The following is a 15509-nucleotide window of genomic DNA, read 5'->3' as shown; positions in this document are numbered from 1 at the left end:
TCGTCAGTGTGTGTGCACACTAACAGACTGAGACGTTCCTGACCGCGTCGCGTCAGAAGCGTCTTACGTTAAGCTGCCAATTCCACGACGACAACGATAAAATGCTCTTAAGTGCACACACGTCCTTGTTGTTCTGCAGCAGGTCCAGATGCCTATGCTATGATGGCAATTAACCAAGTGTGGGTGCCGGGAGGGAGGTACATAAACAGAACGAGGGAAAGTGACTCACTTATGAACTTGTTTTTAAACCTAAACAACCATAGCTGTGTGCTGCAGGACAATTCACCCTTGAATGACTCTACACGTGATGTCTGTCAGAATGCACATACTCCTGACAGCCTGTAGGGGTCAGACTTCACCTGTGTGTGTGTGTGTGTGTGTGTGTGTGTGTGTGTGTGTCCAGGTATTACTAATGTTGTGGGGACCTAAACCTGTTTACACAGTCACATTATGGGGACTTGTCCTCCTTGTGGGGACAAAAAGCAAGTCCCCATAACGTAAATTACTACATTTTAAGGTGAAGATATGTTTTAAGGTTAGGTTAGGGTTAGGGTTAGGATTAGGCCAGTAGTAATTGTGGTTAAGGTTAGAGTAAGTCAATGCAATGTCCCCTCAAGTCATGAATGTCGAACATGTGTGTGTGTGTGTGTGTGTGTCTGGTATCTATACAGCTTTTCTTTTTCTTTCTTTTAAAAAAACACGCAACATATCAGCGTGAAAATCTTTTTTTGATGAGTCACTGATTTGAAACGAGGAAGAGGAGAGAACGTCTGCACCAGAACCTCCGCTCCTGCATGTTCTGTGTAAATCTGCTGAGTCGCCAGGAACACTGTGGACTAAGACTCATCAGTTCAAGACTAAAGCTGAGCTCACGCAAGTTACATACCAGTGCTTTCAATTTAGATTTTAAAAGGAAAAAAATCGAAGGAGTAAATTCTATTCAAAGCTCTTTTTTTGGCTTAACTGACATTAAAAATAACTTCACATAAGGAGAAGGTGGTTTTTCATCCAATACGAGAAAAAAAAAAAAAAAATTGTATTCAAAATGTTCAAATTGGCTAAATATGATTTCATTAAACTTAATTAGATTTAAATGTCAAGTGTTGCACATATTTACATTTAAAATATATTGAATTTAACCACTTTTCTTAATCTGGAACTACTTCTGCGACAGACTGTTCATGATAAAGGCAAATCCTCGCGGAGGTCAATCTGGAAGTGGCGATATATATACGGAATGAACACAAGGGGGCGACGCCACTGGTTGCAAAAATAAGACGCGTTATTTACTGTCGTTCAGCTCCACAACACACCGTGTACATCGAAAGTCAGAAACTGGAGCTTGGTATGGCGCCGCCTGCGGGTCGCAATTAGTATCTCGGGCCTTTGTTGGCAATGTCAGTTATTAATAATAATAATAATAACAACAATAATAATAATTATAAGGTTTATACAACTGATTTAATGTGAAACCGCCTTGGAATCCTACGTCAAAAGTTTGTGAGGTTGCTCCAACTTTCCGTGTTCCAACCCTGAGTGGGCGTGTCCCTGTTCAAACTTCAGGACTGGGAAGTGGTAAATTTGCGATTTCCGGCTTAGGACTGGAGCGCACCATTATCTTATGTCACAAGCGCGACGTTAAAAATAGCTCAGCCCACAGTTGGCGCCGGGAGACTTGACGCTGACGGATGCACGGCCGAGCACATGCGGGATAATGTGTCATCCCGCTCTCACCTCGGCCCGCGCTCGCTACTTCACTTCATCACATCTCGACATGACACTGCAATTATGCCGGCGTTCCTCAGCGGCGGTGACAGCCGCTTCCTGCGAGGAGCAAACTAGAGACAAGTGACTTTAGCCGTTCTTACCGATGCATATCTGCCTCAGGTCCAGCGTCTTACAGCTGCTGGTGACAGTCTGTGGCTTTTCAGTCGTGCTCTGAGACGCCGAGCCGGTGCCGTACAGCACCAGAATGAACTGGGTCAGAGTTCCTGTGTGAAGAGACGAAGGAGAAGAAGAAGAGGAGGATGAGACACACTGAAATTAACCGGTGCGGAGAAAAAATAAGTAGGTCTGTCAGAGACGGCAAGACTTCCTGGGATGAATTTGGCAAATGGATCCTCGGCTCATTGTCTACTCTTAAGATTTGCAGCAGTAAGTGATGGAAAATGACTCTGAGATTACGTGCAATTTGGAGATGTCTGGGATTTTTTTCCCTGGTGTCTTAAAGTGCTCATCTCTCAGAAAATGCAATGAAGAGCACTGTAAGAGCTTGCACTTTTGTAAATCACCTTATTTAAAGAGGAAAGAGTGAAGTATTTATCAGCATCTGTTGTCAGGAGGGTTTTTGTTGTTCTCACTAGACTCACTATGACCGACAAATAATCCAGAAATCTCCCATCTCCCAGTTCATCCATCCGTGATCAATGGTGATCAATTCGTCAAACTACCTTTACTTTCATGACTAAAACGAGGCGATGACGAGACGGCACCAATGTCCTGAAACACTGATTAAGATAAAGAAGGAAAAACAAGAATAAATAAAGATAAAGTCCGGTACGTGCCGTTGCTGCCACCCTGTGCCACAACTGACGAGAAACCCTGCGGAGATAAAATATTTGTATTTTTATAGGCATTAAATCAAGCGTATTATTTTTTCCCCCCCAGGTAATTATGACATTGGATCAATATTTGAGACGTGTGAAAAACTATTTGACTGAAATCATCGTCCTTTCTGTTTTTTTGTTATTAAGAAAAGACTAAAACGTTTAATGACGCAACCTTCAGTCGACAAAAAAAGTTGTTGTAAATTAATTAATTGACTGAAAATTGTCACCATTTTAAAAAATAAGCTTCTTTGTGAGAAGATTCACTACTTTAATGCTCAGGTAGGCAACTTTCCTTTTTCATTTTGCAAAAATACCATAATAGCTGGACTTCTGCTCCACCTCTAAACTCTGTTTATAGAGACGGGTGATTGACAAATCAAAAAGTGTGAGAGAGAGAGAGGACGCCCCCTACTGACAGCTGCCTACACTAAAAAATCAACATAAGAAAAGTGAAAAAAATTGCAAGATTATTGCTAAATAAAGGCAATAAAACACATGTCACTGTGGGCGGAGCCTTTCAGCGATGGGAGAGTTTGCCTCAGATCATCTGTCTGTGATAACCTGGTGGGAGGGGCTTAGGACAGAGAGTCTCCCTCCCAAAATGTTAGTATTTATCAACCACCAATGGAGTGTTTGTCTCGTGATCCTGCATACTGCAGCTTTAATTTGTTAAAGATCTTTTTTTAATTTCATTTTCAAGGTTTCCTCACTGTCTTTGGACATTTTCTTTTACACACCTTTGACCACACGCTATATGTAAGAAAAGGACGTCCAGGCTGCAGAATTAACTCCTGTTTTAAAGCCTCGAGATTTTGTTAAATGTCAACTGTCCATCACGCGGATGTACAATACGTGCCGTGCACTATATAATCTTTCTTCTTGACTTGAAGAGCTGAAACTAGTGATTTAGTGACACAGACGAGTATTCAAACCATTTGTATTATAGCGTTGCTATTCTACACTCTACTATTGTACATTTTATACTGCTTATTTTATATCCTACTCGTCTATGATCCCCCTGCTCCTATAATGTAACTGAATGTCCCCAGTGTGGGATCAATAAAGTCAAATATAATCTAATCTAGTCACCCCCTGGTGGCTAATTGCTACTTCTGTCCCACTTTCTGGCGCTGTTAAAAATCTGGAAGACAACGTCCATTTTGTCTTTACATACAACACTGCACCGGCAGAACAATGACTCTGAAAAGTCATCAGAGAAAACAATTAAAATAAAAGAGGAAAACAATTGAAATGAAGCCTATAAATAACCACAAAAAACATGCAGAGAAATCAAGACAGAGTGTAAAAATTATTTTCACCATAGTCGTTGGCTCCAGCCACATTCTCAATCTCCAGCCTCCACAGCCCCTTGGGGTTCTCATCCCAGGAGTGGGTGGTCATGAAAGCCCAGTCGTTAAAACCTTCTGATGAATAGTCATGAGGTCTGTAGAATAAAAAAAGAAGAAGAAAAACAACCAGCGGCAGAGTTAATGGACGGTGTTTACCAACAGCAGCAGCAGCAGCAGCAGAGTTCTGCAAGTCTGTGTGTTTGTGTGGTGTTTGCACCTGGGGTGAAGCAGTGTGGAGCGTGTGCCGGCAGGACTAATGAGGTGGATGGCCAGGTATCCCCTGCGGTTGTATGTCAGGGTGAGTCGAGCCTGCACGTGCTCTAATGAGGTCACGTGAGTGTCTGTGCCAATGCAAGCTTCCACGCTCATGTTGATTGATAAGTGGCTGCCGATGTTCCTGTCAAAGTCGAGAAATGTCAAACAACAAAGACACATGAGGACAGAGGTGAGCGTCGGTCGTTGGTCACGGGCGGCTGAAATCGGTACGGGCTTGTTCTGAGCTCTGGTTTAAGCATCCTCCAGATAACAGAGTTTTGCGGGCCTGTGATCGATGAGGAGCCTTGAACGGGATTACTGTAGAATCAGCGTCCTCTGTGGAAGTAAAGCACCCTCGTCTTGTTGCATCCCCACCCTCCGCTAACCCAAATCCGCTTAGGAGATCACACACATCCCACAACATTCCTGAGTGACGTAAATTAAGGTATGAGGTTCAGGTGAATCTGAGGTGCCCAAATTATAAAAAAAAAATTACATGGTGTGAGGACAGCGTACATATTCTTCCGAGACATAATTCTTCCTGGATTAAGCATGAGGTGACACAATTCAGCAGCAGTCCCCTAATCCTGGTCCTGGGGACCCCCTGCTACTGTATGTTTGGGGTGTTTTCCTGCTCCATCACACCTAGTCCTAATGGTCTAACAATCCATTAATTTGAATCAGGTGTGTTTGAGCTGGGAAACATCTAAAACCTGCAGGGCAGTGAGTCCCCAGGACAGTCACTGGAGTGCATACTGCAAAAAGTCAAATCCCAAAACCCGTAAACTTCACATGAATGCTTCATTAAGCACAGGGTGTAAAAATGTGGGCTGTTTAACTCTTATTATTTATAGTAGAATGTTTGCTCTGCAGTTGAAATACTGTATAGTATTTTGAAGTTACAGCCTAGAAGTTACCACCTGGTCCAACTGTGAGCACAGCTTGGCCTTGGATCCACTTTGAATGCCCTCTTGGCCCATCTATCTATAAATCAGGGTTCCCACACCTTGGTTGACATTAAATTCAAAGACTTTTTGAAGGACTTTCCAGGACCAATTCCCTCCGATTCAAGGACCGAATGTGCCGGAAGTGACTGCTTTCGGGATCTTGGTCAAAGTCAGTCTTTATAATTTTCTCTGGTGAGGAGACGGAGGGCATGAACCAGTAGGGGGCCTCGTAACAAACAAGGGAGACAATAATGTTGTGATGTTTGTGTGTGTGTGTGTGCAGGTAACACGTCGCGTGACATTCGTTTGAACTTGACTTGTGACAGCCTTAGCTGGAGAAGCTGAAATTGTAAAAAAAAAAAATCATCACATGGGAACAATGTAAAAAAACAAACAAAAAAAAAAAACCAAAAAAACCCAGTTAATTTGCAGCACTACGCCAATTAGCCTCATGCTATTGTGATGCAAATCAGCTGCAACGCATCACTATAAACATGTGCGTGCATGTTGGGCTACTGCAGTGTGCATGTGGTGGTGGCTCTGGGGAGAGTCGAAACACATGGGATTGTGGATTTGTATAAATGGAAATTTATACAAATGGCTGCTGACTTTTTAAATCATAGCCAGCTGAAAACTGCAGCACAGGCGTCTGTGATTTAAAGCCTGAGAGAAGCGAAATGTGTGGCGCTGACCACGGAACAGAGGCAGAGAGGGACGGGCTACAAAGTAGAGTTAAAACATATACATTCAATTAAATGTTTTGTTTCATGGCAATGCAACTAGAGCTGCAGCTCTAACGATTATATTCATAATCGCTTCATCTGTCGAGTATTTTCTCGATGGTCCATAAAATGTCAGAAAATGTAGAAAGATATTGACTCGTGTTTGTTAAACGTGGAAATGATGATGTTCTTGTGGAAATGATGTTCTCAAATAATTTCTTCTTTATATGGAGCCAAGAAATGTTACATATACACATATATATATATATATATACACATGTGTATGTATGTATGTATATATATATATATATATATATATTTATATATATATATATAATTATAATATCCAATATTTAAGAAGCTGAAAGAATCAGAAATGTTGATCTGATAATGAAAAAACCGACTCTATAACCGATAAATCGATTATCAAAACAGTTGACGATTCATTTAGTAAACGATCAATAATTGATTATTGGAATAATTGTTTCAGCCCTGAAAACAACAATTGTTAAATATTGTGGGAGTGGGAATCACAGGGTAATCTCACCATACAGGGACTGTACTTTAGAGGGCTTTAATTTATATCGATATTTGCCCTGGTGTTATCATATTGCACAAGGAAGGACGACAATACATCACCAAATTGATATTTTGACCCATGTTTGACCTTACCTTGGGGTAACTTTTATTGTTTGTGAAGAGAGATTTGTTTTAAAGCAATAATAAAGAAAAGAAAAATAGAGCATCCATATTGACAAATTCATTCATCATGAGAACACTGACAGACACACGGGGAGGAGTGAACATAAAATGAGACGGCAATAAAGACAAATGTCTGAAAAACAAAGGAGATACAATTGCAGCTTTGATGAATTTGTTTATGCCATGGTTTGTTTTGCACCTAGATTGATCTCTTACCAGTTGGCACAAGGTGAAATTCACTCATGTTTGGTGGTTTATTACAGAGTTTTGGTGAAGTTAAAACCACAAATAATCTTTCACATTTCTTCATCTTTCACTTCACTCCCCTCACTCTGGCTCGACCTAAATGTTTAAACACTGCCCCGATCATAGCATTGCAGAGGAAAAGGCGCAGAGTCAGCATCTAGACTGCCAAAATCAAGTCGTGGAAGAAGAGATTCACCCATGTTGACCAGGTGTCGGGTTTACAGAGAGTGAGCTGATGACCTGCGTCACTGCAGACCTGAGAGTGAACGCAGATTTGTATCCATTCACAAAAAACACGCAAGCCAGATGTGAGTGTTTTTATTTCCAATGGAGAAGACGCACTGGTGGTTTTTTTTTTTTTTTAGATGAATATTGGCTGTATGGTAAATGATTATATCTTAAATTAGGGATGTCACTCATCGGTCCCTCATCATTATTTGAATTTTAAAGGATTATCACTCACAATATTCCCAGACTGGAATTAAAAAAAGAAAGAACATGGAGAGGAGCCGACGATTTCGCTGTGAAGAAAGAGGGAGACAGAAAAGCCAGTGCACGAGGTGAACTCTGCAGCTGGAGGACAAATTTGGGAGTTAACATGATTAATGTGATTGTTAATCTCTATTCTGTTACAAAACGCCCAGATTAGATCTAATCTGACACTTGAGATCAGAATCGGGACATTATGTTTCGATGATTTGTTTCCTGTAAGTCTGTTACTAACTAAGGACACCACTTTTCTTGTATCAAAAACTTTTGTATCGACTGATACAGATGTCAGTCAACAACACATTTGTTGTGCTATTTCAAATAAATAATTCTCCGGCTGCGTAACAAAGATTCTTCTCCCATAAAGAAGAAATAAACAGCCCACAACATGACTGACTTTTACCTAGATTTTTACATTCTGTCTGAATTTTGTCCAGTATTGGACAAATACTGATGAAGTATTGTGTCGGTTGTAACACTGTTAAATCCCGGCCTTCTATAAACAAAGATTTCTAATCTTAAGGAGACTTTACTGGTTTATATAAAGGTTATAATCATTTTCCATGTCTGTCTGTTACTGTAACGCTTGATAAATAACCTCAGTGAGGTTATGATAATAAGGTTGTTGACGCTGTCAGCTCCTGTAGCCCGTTCATGTCATGTCTCATATCAATTTCCCCCTAAAATGGCGCCTGTCATGATTCAATCAGTCGATGACAATCAACCTCACCCTGCTCTTTTATTCCACATCCCTCAAGTACAAGTACCGGAGTACAAACACACACACGCATAACCACAATAACTCGTCTTTACGCGACTGCTGTTCTTGCAGACCATCTGCTTCATACACGCAGAAAAAAACCAAATCAAAACAAAACAGGAAACGTCCAACTGAGACGCAGTGACGCCAGGAGGCGGAGGACGAGGGAATAAAACGGCTGAGAGGAAATAATGAATTTAAACTGACAAATGATCACTTCCCCTTTTAAATGTTCCCTCCTGTGTGTGAGGAAGACGCGGCAGCCACAGTCAAAAATTATGGAGATGTAATGAGTCACCGCTGCATAGAAATGACACTACGCTGTTCCATGAGCGTTTTTCTACACCTGCGTGCCAATTAACAAGCCATTTAATTTCAATCTCTCTTATCACACGCTGTGTCCAATGATTCAGGCTGTTTGTCATTCTATTAAATCACAGACACACACTTAATATCATGACAAATTGTGTATTCACTGCATATTTAGTCTGCTATTACAGTGGTGAGTTAATCTAGCTGCTATTTTTAGGGTAATTATCCGACCGTAGTGGCTTTGGTGATTGGAAATTATACCTTATTTGCATTATTTCTAACCATAAGTTGATGTTTTAGGTTTGTTCTAGAATGTGCTGCTATACATTTCCTGTTTCCTGTCAGCGAGGTGCTCTCTTAAATAAAATAGTTCTTTTTTTAAGTCCTGAATACGAGTCAAACTGCTGATTCTTCCTGTGAGGCAACACGCCAGCATTTCATTAGTCGTCCTTCGACCCCCACCCCCACCCCACCCCGAACACTGATGACATCATCGGGAATCACAGCAACACAATAGACTTTAAAAACAGCCTTTTCCTCCTGTTCATCCTGACTGTTAAAAAACATATCCTGCACGCTCAGGACAAACATTTCCGTTTTGAAATCGAATCTTTTGTTTGAAGGTGGGAAATTATGATGAGAGGATCATTTGAAATAATGTCCAGCAGGGGGCGTTCCTAAAATACGTCATAAATGTTTCAGTGATGATGACTTCTGCAACGATTAATCGATTATTAATTGATTAGTGAATTAACGGTCAACTATTTTGATAATCTGTTTATCTTTTTTTTTTTATTATTAAAACATGATTTCAGATTGTTTTAGCTTCTTAAATGTGAATAGTTTCTTTGCTCCAGATAACAAAGAAATCACTCAATCGTCTTCATTTGAGAACATCATCAATTCCAGGTTTGACAAACACTAATCAATATTATTTTAATGTTTCCTGACAATTTATGCACCAAACGATTACTCAATTAATCGAGAAATTAATTGACACGTTAATCGATTATGAAAATAATCGTTAGCTGCAGCTCTATTGATTAGCAAAGCAAGCCTCAAATACTTTTGATAATAGATAAATCAGTGTGAGTCTTTTGTTTTATAATTTAAAAACAATCCCTCTGATTTTTCAGCTTCTTAAATGTGAATATTTTCTGGTTTCTTTGCAACAAAGAAATCAAATCATGAGTAATTTTGTGGCAACAAATCATTTTCTGACATTTTACAGACCAAACAAACTACTCTAATTATTTGAGAAAATACTCGACAGATTCATTGTTCATGAAAATAATCAGCATTTGCAGCTTGAGTCGGATTCACCTCCTGCATGAACACAAAGACATTCAATCTGCAACGGAGTTGAGATGAAGCGACGTGGGCTGCGTGTAAATCCATCCAAACTAATTATTCATTAATTGGATTTGAAAAAAACAGCTGTATTATGCACAGACACTTGTAACAAGGGCCTCGAGATGAATTCCTCCAGATGTGTCAGTGTGTGTGTGTGTTAAGTGTTGTGAACGAACCTCGGCTCAGTGACCATGGAGATCACACATTTCCTCTGCGGCCCCACGTTCTTCCACGTCTTCGCCAGGGACACGATCGCACCAGCATCAAGGAGACCGTATCCATATGAATGGCTGACTGCAGGGGGCGACAGAGTACAGAAGAGACAGAGACGTGAGTGATGGCTGAGCTGCTGACAGTGACGTCATCGGTCAAGCAAAACTATCAGACCCCACTGAGGGCGTGTTTGTGTGTATACAGCTGCACTTCAGGGGCGGGTGGTGACTGCTAGAATTCACGTCTGAAACTTTTTTGTGGACATTTTTGTCTGACTTTTTTGCCCGATATCTGATACCAATATGCACAGATTGTCCTTTGCGCCCAACTGCAGAGGTCATTAAGTTTCTTCTGTAGTGAAATTAATCTATCTATCTATCTATCTATCTATCTTGTTAGCTAGCAAAGTATTTATCTATCTATCTTGTTAGCTAGCAAAGTATCTATCTATCTATCTAGTTAGCTATCAAAGTATCTATCTATCTATCCATCTAGTTAGCTAGCAAAGTATCTATTTATCTTGTTAGCTAGCAAAGTATCTATCTTGTGAGCTAGCAAATTATCTATCTATCTTGTTAGCTAGCAAAGTATCTATCTATCTTGTTAGCTAGCAAAGTATCTATCTCTCTATCTATCTATCTATCTTGTTAGCTAACGAAGTATCTATCTATCTATCTATCTATCTTGTTAGCTAACGAAGTATCTATCTATCTATCTATCTATCTATCTATCTTGTTAGCTAACAAAGTATATAGCTAGCCAACAGTTCCAGTCTTCTGTCCAATACAACTTTGTTTGCTTGTCAGCAGGTTGCGGTTTCATTATATGACACCGCAACCTGCTGACAACCTGATTTGGAAGATGAATGAAGCTGTGATCCACAGCAGCTGCAGAGGGCGGATGAGATCATGAAAAGGAGGTTCTGTACCTTTGCGTCCAACCCCGTTGGTTCTCCAGTCGTTGGTGAGCAGGTGGGCAGGGTGAGAAGTTCGCACAACCAGATGTTGCATATCCCTCCAGGTCAGGTTTTTACTGGAAGAGTGGACACACACACACACACACACAAAGTTGAGGCCCTCAGATAAAACAGACCTTTCCAACACCATATCCTATAGCCTGATTAAATTAAAACAGTTAACAGTAAATCAGCATTTACATTCCTCTCTGAATTGCACCAACTCTTAAGTCAACATGTGTTTGAAGTCAGTCTGTCCTCTGGCAAAATGCGCTGTGATGAGAAAACATGTAAATGTTGTGTTTATTCTGCTGGCAGCCATGATGGTTGGAGGGGAACTGTGGTGGTGGTGGTGGGTTCCAGGAGGTTCAAGTGGGGGTTTGCTTCACTGCACTTGGTGAAGGCAAAGCAGGTCCAGTGTCCAGTGTGTGGTGGGCTTGCCAAAGAAAATGACACTGTTCTCCACCGGCAAGAAAAGCTAATGTGGCACCACGTCGCACACCTCTGAATTTCTCTAACTACTACAGTGGATTTGTGTTTATAAGCAGCTACGAAACCACAGAGGCGATCAGATGAATCTGGAGTCTTGGGAACTTGTTTTTTTTTATAAGGCAATTAACATAGAAATTGCAGGGAAGAAGTATATGTAGTAGTAATGTAATCCATTTAACACTTTAACACTTTTTGAAGAACAGAGACTTGACACATCCTCCCAAATCTCTTTAACTGTAGCTAATTAAATGTCAGTCAGTCAGTCATCATCTAACCGCTTTATCCTCCACCAGAGGGTCGCGGGGGGTGCTGTGCCAATCTCAGCTACATCGGGCGATAGGCGGGGTACACCCTGGACAGTTCGCCAGTCCATCGCAGGGCCACACACAGATAGAGACAAACAACCATTCACTCTCACACTCACTCCTATGGTCAATTTAGAGTGTCCAATTTACCTATTCCCCACATTGCATGTTTTTGGACTGTGGGAGGAAGCCGGAGAACCCGGAGAGAACCCACGCACACACGGGGAGAACATGCAAACTCCATGCAGAAAGGCCCTTGTTCCAACTGGGGCTCGAACCCGGGTCTTCTCGCTGCAAGGCGAGAGTGCTAACCACTACACCACCGTGTGGCCCTGCTAATTAAATGTGAGGATTGAAAACTCAGATGTGCAAAAAACACATCCAGAAGACGGGAAAATAATCGACAGATTCATTGATTATGCAAGGGGCTGTGAACACACTTACCCATGCATCTGTGCTCATGTGTTCACCTGCAGTCACTGTTATTGTTAATGTTACAGCATCAATCAAAAGTTCAAACAAAAAAAAAAAATGTCCTCATTTCTTGTTCTCTTCCTGTTCTCAATTATCTCAAAAATAAAAATAAAAATGTTGTCCTTTATTTTCAACTGTAGTGACTGATTTGGATAAAACAAAACCTAAATACTTGCACATAAAAAAGGGGATGATAGAATGAGGCTGTGCAGTTAAAGAGAATAATAGAACAGAGGTAAATCTGTGATAAGCACTTACTTTGCCTCAAGGGCGAGAGCGATGATCCCGGCAGCCAGCGGCGCAGAGGCAGAGGTTCCTGTGTGGGAGTCTGTGCATTTTGATTTCAGGTCTGTCGTCACCTGAGAAAGATAAACATGACAGAACTTAATAAAACAGCACAGAGAAAGGGAAGAAAAAAAATGACAAGGAGATAAATTTCCCTGACACATTCACCTTAAATTATTTTTTTCATTACTCTAAAGGTTGAAATAAATTAACTTGATTTCACTTGTACGACACGTTGCTACTCCTCCGTTAATTAACTTTCATAACTTTGGTCCAACAAAAATTTCCCTCATTTAGTCGAGTAGTGTTTTATTTTTCTAGATGTGAATTTGCTTGCGGCAGATTCTTGCTTAATGGTTGAAAAAGCAGGAAATTTAAGAGCAGCATGACCCCCGTGACCAACTGGAAATATCAGAGCAGAAAAAACTGTGAAACTCCCGCTCTGACTCTCTTTCAACAACCGCCAGTGAGGGGTCTTCATGCAAGACTCTTTAGATCCAACTGCTCCATCTCAGATCTCCCTGACGACCCACAGCAGAGGGCTGAGAGGTTGAACCGGGCAGATCCCAGGTGGAATATCCGCACATGCATGAATATAAAGCGCGGAAGAGGAGAACCAGGGTGTTTTAAATTAGCACGCCGCACTGAAGGAAGGATAAAGGACAAAGCTTGCAGCCACCTGCTTCATAAAAACCTTCGGGGGGGTTAATCTATGCAACTGAATATGACTAATAGGAAAAAAAGCACAGAAATCAAGAGTCAGCTCAATGTGCTGACCAGCGCAGAGCCTCCAGTAAATGATCTTCTACCAGACTAAACAGAATAATAGATGTACTGGCTGCAGAAATGACTCCAGCAGCAGAATTACGCATTCAGGAGCTTCTCATATCCCCCCGTATTTTAAACTGAAAGAGAGGGATAATTTGAGTCTAATATAAAGAGGAAAAAAAATAAAAAAGCAACAGACGTTAACATATTTTGCTTCGGCATGACCTCGAGGTGCAAACCACTCTCTTTTATTCCGTCTAATCCCCTTTATAAGTGACAGCACAATTAAGCGAGTGCGGCAGTAAAGCATTAAAGGACCAGCTACATGTCAGAGAGATGTCATGAGCTGTCCATATATTTGTTCGGCCTGTTTAATAGTAACCATTATGAAGACAGAAAAGACAGAGTGTGTGTTCGCGTGTGTGTGTGTGTGTGTCTCCAAACACATGTGGAGAGCCCATAATTCTGGGTTTGGAATTGGTTTTTATGATTGTTATGACAGGTTAGATTTAAGGTTAGGAATTGAATCGTAATGTGCGATTGGCAAATACATAATGAATTATTTTATTGTCCCCAGAATAAACAGTGAGACAAACTTGTGTGTGTGTATATGTACTAGTATTTGTTACCTCTTTAGGATATTTTCTGGCAAACAAAACACTGAAATTGTCAGGACCAATAGACCAAAACCCGGTCCTAATAAGACAGAACCATATTTCATGCAGCGAGTTCACATACAAAGTCAATGTACAGACGCGAGCAGATGTGAATTTTGCCACAAACGTGACATTTGCTTTGGAAAAGAATTCACATTGACCAATCAGCATTGAGATTATCCGGATTAAGTTACGTACTTGCCCGGCAACCGGACTCAAAATGGGCACCCGGGCCGACAAGCGGATAAGGAATGACGTGGAAATTCTGGCTATGGATAAGGTTAGGGATAACACTCATGTCGGGATCAGACTACACAATATTTTTGTATTTTTTCATGTTCCAGGGACTGGCTGCTCGAGTTCATAGGTCACCGAGGAGGCAGGACAAGGAGATGTCAATCATCAACAGTCATTACTCACCGGGTTGCAGCATTTTTGGTTTTTTAACTTTGTCGTGGTAGTTCCTTGAGGAGGCAGAGGTAATGTTGCCAAACCTCAACGAAACTTTCTTCAGTGTCACTATTTCCACCTAACAGCAGCAGCAGCATCGCTCTTCCACTTCGCCATGTTTATCTCTGTATGATATGTTGCATCAGACCATTCTCTTATCCTATTGGTCAAAGTCCAGGAGAAACGTCGTAGAAGATGTCGGACTAGGCAGGAAAATAGACTCGCCGGGGCGTCCCAGGCACCAAATATTCTTTATGCAACTACATGTCTGTTCTTTGCTCCCAATGTTCATAATCAGGAAATGTGTCAGTCACGATCAAATTGCTTGAAAATTTGCCTGAATTTGTGTGAATGTGTGTGTCTGAATGAAAAAAAATGAATGGAAATCAAATGTCCTAAGAAGAATAACAGCAGCAGCAGCTGCTAAGTTAATATTGCTGATGGTTTTCCTAATATGATGGAATCCCAATATCTCACAGACTGAAGTTTAAAAGATCAACAAGACTTCACGTCTGCAAAAACACTTAAGAGACAATCAGAGTGTGATGGCCCACTATTTGTGTGAAAGAAACAAGCAAAACAATCCATAACTCACAATCTGTTTCTCATTGATGTTCCCAGAACTGTAGGTGGTGGCCAGCGTGGAGGAGCAGGCCTCACTGTACCAGGGAACGTTGCCGTTCTGAGTGGAGCTGCTAATGGACAAGGTGTAGATGCTGTTGGTGTAGCCGTCACAGTTACAGCTGTCCTTCTCCCTGCCTCCATTTCCAGACGCCCACACGAAGATAGATCCCAAACCACCACGACCCTGGGGAACGTACGGCACAATCAGACCAACACAAAGGGAGACTATCACAGAGCCTTTCATTCATTCATTCATTCATCACTACCGACAACAGGGGCCCCAAACTCCCTGACCTGAGGGCCAGAAATCAAGAGGAAAAAAGTCCAACATTTTCGATAATAGGGTGGTAGAGCTTAAAATTATATGACAATGGTCCATCAAGTGTTTTTGTTTTGATTTGGACCAGAATAAAAACCCATTTATAATGCTCAATTAAACTATATATAACAGAAACACAGAAATATCTCTTTGTAAGTTGATATTATGTGGTGGGCCTCTGGTCTAGAAAAGAACAAAATCTCATTCAATCTTCATGGGGATCC

At 41.1% G+C, this 15509-nt stretch overlaps 1 protein-coding gene across 2 annotated transcripts in view; it reads right to left on the bottom strand.

Annotated features, from left to right (window-relative positions):
* The window catches only part of furina (furin (paired basic amino acid cleaving enzyme) a), a 96962-nt gene that overhangs the window by 2950 nt on the left and 78503 nt on the right, over window positions 1–15509 (bottom strand). For both annotated transcript variants that reach the window (XM_044030167.1, XM_044030166.1), the window contains exons 9-15: window positions 14938–15150; window positions 12442–12542; window positions 10886–10989; window positions 9921–10038; window positions 4176–4355; window positions 3929–4053; window positions 1869–1991 (exon numbers count right to left, since the gene is read on the bottom strand). In XM_044030167.1, coding sequence (XP_043886102.1) covers window positions 1869–1991; window positions 3929–4053; window positions 4176–4355; window positions 9921–10038; window positions 10886–10989; window positions 12442–12542; window positions 14938–15150 — 964 coding nt within the window. The remainder of the gene's footprint in view (window positions 1–1868; window positions 1992–3928; window positions 4054–4175; window positions 4356–9920; window positions 10039–10885; window positions 10990–12441; window positions 12543–14937; window positions 15151–15509) is intronic.

The sequence above is a fragment of the Solea senegalensis genome, linkage group LG7 (assembly GCF_019176455.1).
Source record: "Solea senegalensis isolate Sse05_10M linkage group LG7, IFAPA_SoseM_1, whole genome shotgun sequence".
NCBI lineage: Eukaryota > Metazoa > Chordata > Actinopteri > Pleuronectiformes > Soleidae > Solea > Solea senegalensis.
The sequence above is the reverse complement of the archived record's forward strand: the minus strand, read 5'-3'. Positions and strand labels throughout refer to the sequence as shown.